The 10,455-nt window shown below is 45.3% G+C and overlaps 1 protein-coding gene and 1 long non-coding RNA gene across 2 annotated transcripts; one reads left to right on the top strand and one right to left on the bottom strand.

Moving 5' to 3' along the window:
• The first annotated feature begins 300 nt into the window (after window positions 1-300).
• LOC144763754 (uncharacterized) lies at window positions 301-2,561 on the top strand. The gene is made up of 3 exons (XR_013596257.1): window positions 301-402; window positions 1,649-1,780; window positions 2,487-2,561. It is a non-coding gene; the product is annotated as an uncharacterized LOC144763754 (long non-coding RNA).
• LOC144763753 (zinc finger BED domain-containing protein 6-like) lies at window positions 868-9,961 on the bottom strand. Its single transcript, XM_078649674.1, has 3 exons — window positions 9,484-9,961; window positions 3,404-7,156; window positions 868-1,134 (listed from the first exon to the last, which is right to left on the bottom strand). The coding sequence occupies exon 2, from the start codon at window positions 6,991-6,993 to the stop codon at window positions 3,409-3,411; it is 3,585 nt and encodes a 1,194-aa protein (XP_078505800.1). The 5' UTR covers window positions 6,994-7,156; window positions 9,484-9,961; the 3' UTR covers window positions 868-1,134; window positions 3,404-3,408.
• Between the last annotated feature and the right edge of the window lie 494 nt (window positions 9,962-10,455).

Below are 10,455 nucleotides of genomic sequence, written 5' to 3'. Positions count from 1 at the left end.
GAATGGAATCCTTTTCTTGCAAAGAATGCTAACGTTACTTTGTTCTTCTTACCTCAGCCAGGGCCGGCTCTAGGGGGCATGTGCAAGCTGTGCAACTGCACAGGGGCACCAAACTTCAGGGGCCACCGCACCAATAGATATCCTTAATGTAATAATACTCTAAGGATGGATACATATTTGCGTTGCGGCCCCTGGCATGGATTTGTTGCCTGTTCCACTGTAGCAGTGTGATTTGCAATTATGTCTATGTTTCACATCACTCAATGTATTTATCTATGTTTATTATTTTAATTTTTACATGAACCACAGAATCCAGGGGCAAGCAGAATACAGGGACCGAGTCGGCGGGTGAACCACCAGTTACACAGAGCTCCTCTACTGCGGATCCTGCTGCTGTCCCCAGTAAGTCCAACAGTGCTTGTTTTTTCCTCTGTAATGTGTCTGCAGTGCTTTGTCAATTGACAGCAACCAAGTAGGCATCCAGAATGATGTTTGTCTAGTATTTTTGTAAACGTTAGTATACCACTACTAGTCTTGTGGGTATTCTTCTATCTCCTACGGAGTTATATACATATTGCACAACTATGTAACTATGCACACGAAAATTGGATGTTGTTGGTACTGATAGGCAGGTTGGACCTTACTTACACCTCAGTCACAGAACTCTGAGGAACGCACAATTCACTGAACGTCAGCCTATATGGCCTGAGTCATTGGTCTATTGTTCAAATCACACTCCTGAACCCCAATACCAAGATGCCGAATGCTTTTAGGACACAAACCGTTAGCTAAGAAACCCCCTTTTGCTCACTCACTCGTGTGAGTCTCTAAGACAACAGACAGTGAAAATAAACTTCAGAGTCAAAGTGGTCATTCAAAAGCTTTATTTTGTTAGAAGTAAGTAAGTAACATCAATGTTTTTAAGTGCTTCCGTCCAATACGTTGAAGGGCCCACCAGAAAAAATCCAGAGTTAAAACAGGCATAATAAAGTAATCAACATTTGTACAGCTACTAGTGCACAATAGGGAAATGTGGCAACTATCGGAGACCTCTCACCAACGTATACTGGTCAGATATTCCTCTTTTTTTGTAAGCTATGGAAATGTCCGCTTCGTAGAAGGCAATCTTCTCACCTGCCGAAAAATAATGACAAAAGTGGTGCACGTTAGACAGTATTAAATACATTTATGCCAGTTTTATGCAGCCATGCTAAAAAGAAGTTGTGTAACCTGTAAGCAAACTGTATCCCACAATCCACATAGAAAACTTAAATACGGGCCCTTTTACTTTCCCACCTCTTCAGGTGTATGCATTGAACAATGATGTGTTGCCCCAGAGCGTCTTCTCGTACTGCGCAACAAGCTGCGAGTTAACACATGCGCAAAACTGGATACATTGATGTACAAAGGTTACATAGTTCACTTCCAATTTCCAAGGACTAGAGTAGCAGGACAGATGAGATGAGCTTGGGTACCATACCATAACAATGAATGCTAATAATATGTGTAGTGACTCTGCTGTACTATGCAATGTGGACTCATACTGATTACGTACGTTGGACTTAACTGTTTTGAAGAACTCCATTCTTGGTGAACAAGTACAAAGTGGGCTGTGCATCCATCTAAAAAGGCGTACTTATTTTTATAGGTGCAGAACCCTTACCATCGACCAGTGCCGACGGGGACAGCGGCGCTGCTTCAGCGCTCCCGGCGGGGACAGGAGGAACAGAGGCACCTACACCAGCAGCAGTGGGGGGGGAGCCAACAGCGGCGGGCGATGGTAAGTTACATTCAATAGTGATCTGCATTACTTGGTGGGAGGGGAAAACTTTCTCACTGTACTCTACTGGAAAATATATGTTACCTTTACTTGTCATTAGCATGCTAAGCATTACCACTACAGTAATGCAAGTGCCTGATAGCAGTCGGATGCATGGGTTGTTGTTAAAGCATGTAAAGGGGAAAACACAGCTGCCAGCGTGGTTGGGAGACACACCCAATACCGGTGGTTAGTGGATAGTCTCAGCAGCTGCGGTGTTTTGGGCAAACCCAAAGGCAAGGGAAGGAGGGGACGACTGGGTGCATGGGTCGTTGCTGGTGAAACACAAACCAAATAAGGTTTGTTGCGCGGTATAAAGTATTATAGTCTTTACTAGACATGTGCTACTAGCTGCCCCCTGTTAATTAATGTTACTTTGAGAGTGTTCCCGCCTTCCCGGAACAAAAGGAGATATGTAAAAGACAGGTGTTCGTTCTAATGTGTGTGACCGTTGAAGTACACCCATGCTAATAGGGCAGACATAAAGCCGTGACAAAAAGTCCGAAAAATGAATAGAGGCTGTAGAATGTTCAAGATAGACGCAACACTATTTCTGGTACTCAGCTTGCTTGCTAGTGCTACTGTGCCGCCCACTATGTGTTGAATCAATGTTGTGTTCTTGATTTGCGGGGAGTTTGGATTAACAATTCTGTTTCTTTCTTTATAGTTACTCCTTCCCAAAAACCAACCAGGAAGGAGTTGGCAGTCCGGGCCCGGCAGCGGAAACTGCAGGCAATTGTAGATTGTAGAGGCCTACCGCCGGCTGGTGGATCAGGCCGAGGAGGAGGAGGAGGAGGCGGCGGCAGCAGCTGCTGCCTCTTCCAATGCCCCGGGCCCCAAGCCTGCAGGACTACGTCGCCGTGGTCAGGCAGCCGCCCGCCGCCGCATTGTTACATCTTCGGCGGCCCCCCCACAACAACAACAACAACCACATGCATGCAAGTGTAGGTGCCGTGCTTTCAAAGCAAAGATTCTCCGCCGGGTAGCGAAGTTGGAGGAGGAGCGGAAGAAGCAGGAGGACGGTCTAGAGGAGCGTGTCAAAATACTGGTGGACAAACACCTGAAAGCCCGCCGGCTTTGAAATGGACCCTGTTTTTTGCCCCTTTTTTAATCCTTTTGTTGGTGGGTGGGATGTGGGAGTTGGGGTGTACATTTGGGTTGAAATTTGGTTGGGGTTAGGGGAGGGTAGGGAGGGACAGCTCTGGGTCAGGGGGTTACATTTGTTATATATTTTATTTTTCTATTATCATTATTAAAATATAAAAATAAAACAAAGATATTATTTTCACAAGAAAACATTTGAAGTTCATTTGTGTTTGTTGGGGGGGTGGAGGGGGGACTGTTTCACCAAATAATGTACGTTGTGCAACATGAACATGCACTACGAACGATAAATTAAGTACTGACTGCACCTGTAGTAGTAGGGTCACAAGTGCATAAATAATTTATATTATTAAATAACATGGGAAAATTGCCCATCACGTGAGTCTGAAGTTACTACTAGCATACTTTAATTCCATGCACATTTGCTCAGAGTCGGCTAAACAATCCTATGCAATGCATTGCATCATTCCTTTAACATACCTGTCCTAGTTGTCAGGGAAGAGGAGCTCGTCCTCAAACTCTGTGCGTTCAGACAGAAGTAGGTCATGTAACCCAGTAGTGAGGACGTCTTCTTCACACTCGCTTTCTTCATCCGGCGGTGATTCACGTACTTGATAGTCTGGTGGTATGAAGCGTTGATTCATTTTTATCATTGTCAGCCGCTCCACGCTTTTGGGGGAGAGACTAGTCCTTTTCGATGTGACAATGGCACCAGCAGCACTGAAAACCCGCTCAGAGGAGACACTGGCTACAGGACAAGCCAGATACTTTATCGCCAGCCTGCTCAGCACTGGCCACTGTCTCCTTCTTTCATACCAATAGACCAATGGGCTTTGCTCCATGAACACCTCTGTTGTGTCATCCAGATAGGCCTGAACCATCCGCTCAATGTTCATTGGTGCTCGGCTTTGCTGGTCCTCTTTTCCCTTTGCAACAGCAACGGACTTACCCATCCCTTTCTGTATAAAAAAATCAGTTATGCTTTTGGTTGGGTCTGCTGAATCAGATCGTGTAGGTGCTGCTTTTGGTACTGTTGGTGCCTGCTGGAAAGCAGACGCACTGCTCTCACGCTGTGAAGAACTTGCGTCAGGAGTACTTGGACTGGCCTGGGCTGGCAGTGGCAGGCCTTTAAGTAACAGCCGTTCAGTTTCTAACTCATTAGCTTCCGCAGCTATGGAAGTTTTGTACTTGTCAACATCCTCATCTGAAAATGGAATTACTTCGTTACTGCTGACAAATAATTTGTACCGTGGATCCAAGATTGTTGCAGTTATGTAATGTTCACCTGACACAATATTGTTGAGCCTTACATTTTCACACAAGCGGTTGACTAAGCCCTTGGCTAAGGTATATGCATCAACTTTTTGTTCGTCACCTTCGTATGTTTCACAGACCTCCTTCACCTGTTGCTCAAGCATGTACAACAATGGGATGGCTTGGCCCATAGTACAGTCCTCCCTGCTAACTGCACGTGTGAAGACCTCAAAGGGTTGCAGCATCTCTGTGATGCATTTAATGAGGTCCCACTGCCACATCTCAATGGTCAGGGCTTTAAGATTAACAGTAGGATCCCCTAATCTTCTTGACATGACATAAGCATTCAGTGGGATGTACTGCTCAAAGAGACGCTCAAGCATGAAATAAGTTGAGTTCCAACGTGTTGGGACCTCCTGTATCAGTGCTTTGACTGGCAACCTATGCTCTTGCTGAATGACCCGTAGCAGCTTCCGTCCTTTGAAAGAATGGTTAAAGTGCGTGCATATTCTTCTGCAGATGGCCATTATGTTGCTGACTTTGGCTTCATTTTTCAGAAAGTCTTGCACGACTAAGTTTATGCAGTGTGCCAAACAGGGTACCCTGAAATAATGTCCTTCTCTCATTGCCTTCACTACATTACTGCCATTGTCGGTGGAAACAAAACCAATCTTAAGGCCTCTTGGTTTCAGCCATTCAAAGACCTTGTCATTAAAGTCAGACAAAATGTTTTCAGCAGTATGACTTTTGTCCATACCAAACATGGCTATAGTTGCATGTCTGCGCGTATCATTAAAAATTCCAGCAACGTCACGGAGGCCTGAAGTTAACTTGTCTTTAACACCTGCAAAAGAGATCCAGTGTGCGGTGATGCACATGAAATCTGTAGCATCGCAACTGCTCCACATGTCTGTTGTCAGGTGGATACAATGGACAACACTCTGTTGTAAGGCTTTCCCAATCAATTCCAGCACATCGTGGTGTAGTGCTGGAACAGCCACTCGGGCAAAATAGTAGCGACTGGGAACGTTCCATTTTGGGCAGAGGGTTGCCACTAATTCCAGAAATCCAACAGCCTCAACAAATGAAAATGGGAGAAGGTCCAGTGCTAACATTTTCGCAAGTTTGGCATTGTATAAACGTGCTACTGGGTGGTTCCGCTCGTACTTTCCCTCCTGCCTTAACATGCTAGGAATGGTAAGCTGCTTTGCATGTCTTTGAGTTGTGCTAGACGGACCACCTTGCATCGCAGACTTTGCACTCCTTGGTGTTTCCAGCTGACTCTGGTGCCACTGAGAAGTTGCAGATGCGGAGGATGTGGTCTTTACCACTCCAGTGCTGGCGACAGGGGTCGATTGTGTACCACTCCTAGATAGAAGGTCATCGTCTCCCTCTTCTTCTACCTCCTGATCAACCATGAGTGGACCTTGTACCACTGTATCCCCACCAACACGAGTGCTAACATTTTTTAAGCTTGCAAGGTGGTTCTCCCACCTGATCACGTGTGTTTTTTTCAAATGGGTCGTTTGGCCTCCAGTCCCATAGTTTGTACCAAGCTTACCACGACTAACATTGGCATGACAAATGGTGCATACAGCAATGTTCTCCTGAACTGGGTGAACCGTAAAGAAGTCCCACACTGGGGAGGTAAACTTTTGTCTCCTGCCATAGGAAGAGGAGGACCCACTGCCAATGCCGGATGGACTGGAGGATTGTGGAATTTGACTATGGGACAGCTCAGTCCTAGTACTGCCACTACCTCCTTCTGTTGAAGTGGCGCTTCTGCTGGATGTCGGATGCTGCCGGGCCTTCGCTGTTGAAAAAATTGGAGCTGGTGTTACTGTGGGTGTTGAGTGTGTAGGAGTTATGCGTGGTACCTGCTCATCAGTCATTGCAGCATTTCTGGATAGGGTGAAAATGTTTGTCTCTACATCCTCTGCACCAGGAATAACGCTTGTGATGATGACAGTGTCAGACCCGTCTTTATCACCAGCAGTATCCTGCTCACCTACATCGACCTCCATAAGTTCAAGCCTGCCTGGAAACTTCCTTTTTCCTAGCATGGTCTTCTTGGGATGTCTCTCCTTTGAATGCGCAGATAGTTGTGGCTGCCAATCCGTATCAAGGTCATCGGAAGCGATGCTTTGCGAAGAACTCGATGCACTAACCCTCCTTTCCCTTGGTGAATTCGAAGGAAATAGATCACCTACAGAAGTGGCTTCCTCTTCTTCTTGCTCGGAAGGAGGCTCTACTTCCTGAACTGCCCCGACTTCGGGAGGAACAACTACTACTATTTGGTGCGGAGATGGTGGTTGTTGTTCTTGAGGAAGTACTATTGCGGGCTGGGGTTTTTCAACAACAACTGTTGCGGGCGGTGGTTGTGGTTGTTCAACAACTGTTGCGGGAAGTGGTTGTGGTTGTGGGTGAACAACTCCTATTGCGGGCGGTGGTTGTGGTTGTTGAACATCTACTGCTGGCGGTGGTTGTTGAGCACTTCCATCTTGCGTGGATTGTGTACTACTTTGAGACAGCGATAAGTTTAGTTCTGGCTCAGTATCACTGCTCGCAAGCAGAAGGCTGGCTACCTCTTCGACCCTCATCATGTGCTTGGCCCTGGGATGCTGGCTTGCCCCCACTAATGCAGATGTGCTGGTCCCAGCTTGCACCCCAGACCCCGCTGCTGCAGGCGTACCTTTTGGGGTGCCAAAAAAGGTTTTGGGGTCCATACCAGACTTAAGTGACACTTCCTTCTGCTGTTCCTTCTTCGCAGCAACTTTCTTTGTGGTGGAGGACCTGGTAGCTTTCTTAGGGCCCATCTTGTTCTGATGTCAGTCAGCTCACAGCAGCACAAATTGCAGAGATGTCTGGTCAGATGAGTCACACACCACACGTGGCGTCCAACTGAAGGACGTCCGTCTGGCGGTAGAACGAGCGATGGATGAAAAAACAACCAGCACCTCCTCAGTCTTTTTTGTGCACCTACAAGTAAAGAAGGCAGAACAACATCAGTCAAACAAGCAGTAAGGCAACGTGAACAATTGAAAGACACACAGGTCAATGTATAAAAGACAAAACAGAAGACTAATAATACCAGTCCAGCAGCACCACAGCTCAAAGGCCACATGAAGTCCAGAAAGAACCAATAAAGTGAAGCAGGCCTATAGATACCAATATGGACAGAAAAACGAGGATGCCTGCTGCACATGACAGGTTAATGTGCAAGGAATAAATAGCCCATGGCTAAGACAGAGGTTGTAAACATAACACCGCAAAAACACATACAAAGAAACCCCTGCCCAGGCTCCCAAAACAACAACCAAATGACAAATTCTGTTTTTTTGGGTGCACAAGAAAGACCTGCAACATTTTTGAGAAACTTTTATGCAACTCGGGACATATTGTCCGCGAGAATGCTAAATCGGCATGTTCGGCAGCGCGAACGGAATAAAAAGTCGTGTTCGCGTTCCCGAGCAAGTACATTGAGTGCGCGAACACGACAAAAAATGTAAGTTCACGTGCTCACATGGTGCGAAGTTACCAAAACTACCCAAGCTGTATTCCTAGGGTTACCTAATGGCAGAAATTGACAGAGTATTTAAAGTTTAAACACACCCAAAACCAGAAATACCCCACACATAAAAATAAGATTTTCTATATCAATCCAAGCCATCCATGATTTTCACATTTAAGGGTACACCACAAAAACAGTTGATTAACTTTCATGACCCTATGAGTAGTACCTATGGCCTACTGCCAGAGTAGGCCACAAGGTTGGAGGCCTATGCCTATGGCAAAAGCACAAAGGAAGGACACACAAAATGGCCGCCGACATAGGGCCTGGCCACCGACAACAACATGGCAAAATATATCACAAAGGAAGCATACACAAAATGGCCGCCACCACATGGCCTGGCCACCAACAACAACATGGCAAAATCACAAAGGATGTAGATACAAAATGGCCTCCACCACATGGCCTGGCCACCAACAACAACATGGCAAAATATATCACAAAGGAAGCATACACAAAATGGCCGCCACCACATGGCCTGGCCACCAACAACAACATGGCAAAATCACAAAGGATGTATATACAAAATGGCCTCCACCACATGGCCTGGCCACCAACAACAACATGGCAAAATAAATCACAAAGGAAGCATACACAAAAAGATCACCACCATAGGGCCTGGCCACCAACAACAACATGGACAACTTTACAAAATGGCCTCCACCACATGGCCTGGCCACCAACAACAACATGGCAAAATAAATCACAAAGGAAGCATACACAAAATGGCCGCCACCACATGGCCTGGCCACCAACAACAACATGACAAGAAAGAGAAGACAGACAATAATGCCTATGGCAAAGGGACAATGCTTTGCTTCAGAAAATGGACACACCACACCACCGCCCAAATTGGTCACCCCACCCCAAAAAAAAAAAAAAAATAACAGAGGAGAGAAAATGGAAGTGGTCCATGCTCCAAAAAGAGAAAAGTACTAACAAAATGAGAACATAACATAAATGAGGAATTTTTAGGTGCACAAGAAAGACCTGCAACATTTTTGAGAAACTTTTATGCAACTCGGGACATATTGTCCGCGAGAATGCTAAATCGGCATGTTCGGCAGCGCGAACGGAATAAAAAGTCGTGTTCGCGTTCCCGAGCAAGTACATTGAGTGCGCGAACACGACAAAAAATGTAAGTTCACGTGCTCACATGGTGCGAAGTTACCAAAACTACCCAAGCTGTATTCCTAGGGTTACCTAATGGCAGAAATTGACAGAGTATTTAAAGTTTAAACACACCCAAAACCAGAAATACCCCACACATAAAAATAAGATTTTCTATATCAATCCAAGCCATCCATGTTTTTCACATTAAGGGTACACCACAAAAACAGTTGATTAACTTTCATGACCCTATGAGTAGTACCTATGGCCTACTGGCAGAGTAGGCCACAAGGTTGGAGGCCTATGGCAAGAGCAAAGTGGCTGGAAACATTAAATGGCCGCCAACACATGGCCAGGCCAACCACAGAAAGTTAATAAAATGAACTCATGCATGCCTACACACTAACTACATGGGGTACTAGCTACTAGGGTCACATATTGGCTTAAAAATTAGAAACATTTTAAATTCCACAAAATGCAATGTTAGAAAAAATTTACAATTTGGGACCTCATGAAAGTACAGGCCTCCATCAATAATTTAATTCCAGGATTGAATACTGTTGTTAAAAAAAAATCAAATCAAACAAGCACAAGTCTACATCACTCATACATTACACAAACTTACTTGAAAAAGAGAATTCCAATTCAAAAAGTCCTCATTAAATCCAAGGTAAATCAGTAATGCAGCCAACACAGACAGAAAGTGATCCTTCCAGCTCAAAATCCAAAGGAAAGTGAGCACCACATGGACAAAGCACTGGGAGGAGCCTGGTGGACAGGAACAGGAAGTTGTAAACTCAAGAGCCCTTCCTCCTTACTCTGCAAAACAAGAGTAGAAACAAAAAGAGGGGTCCTTCCCCCCTAAAAATAAAGCCAAAGGTACAACTTTAAGGTTTTTTGCCTTTTTTTTCCTAACCAAAATGGTAATTTATTATGGTTTTAACATGCTCGCGAGTTATTCTGTGCAAGAATGCAGTTTCTGCGTGTTCGGCAACTCGATCTTACCAAAAAGCATCCTCGCGCGTCCTTATGACGCTATCTCGCATCAAAATGACGTTATCGCGTTCGCACAGTCGCACGGGACTGTGCGAGAGTGTTTCCAAACATGGTGGCACAAGCGACCAGGAAAAAACGAACGCAGAACGAAGGTAAGCCATTGCCGCGCACGCGATAATGTTATTCAGCGCGCGAGAACTACGCTACGCACCGGATCGCGGAGTTATCGACAGCTACGCGTTCTCCGCGGAACGCGGAGCTGCCGAAACTCCGCAAGCTCCGCGAGCGGAGCGTAGTTCTTCGCCCAGGGTTAATCCTGTCGCCCGGCATTTTTATGAGAAACACAATTTGAATCAAAATCTCCTTAAATTCTGTGTGTTGGATGCAATACCCTTGAGAGAGAGAGGAGGGAACCGCACACTTGAATTAAGGAAACTTGAGTCAAAGATGATTATAAAATACAACACAGTGATCCCGTTTGGTTTAAATTTTGATGATGAGATATCAATAGATCTAAGATAAAGTACTAATCCTTATTCACACCCTTTCTTACTGAGTATCTTTTTAAAGTCTTTTAAAGTTTTCATTTTGTTTATTTTTT

This window comes from Lissotriton helveticus, chromosome 6, assembly GCF_964261635.1.
Source record: "Lissotriton helveticus chromosome 6, aLisHel1.1, whole genome shotgun sequence".
In the NCBI taxonomy this organism is placed as follows: Eukaryota; Metazoa; Chordata; class Amphibia; order Caudata; family Salamandridae; genus Lissotriton; species Lissotriton helveticus.
The sequence above is the reverse complement of the archived record's forward strand: the minus strand, read 5'-3'. Positions and strand labels throughout refer to the sequence as shown.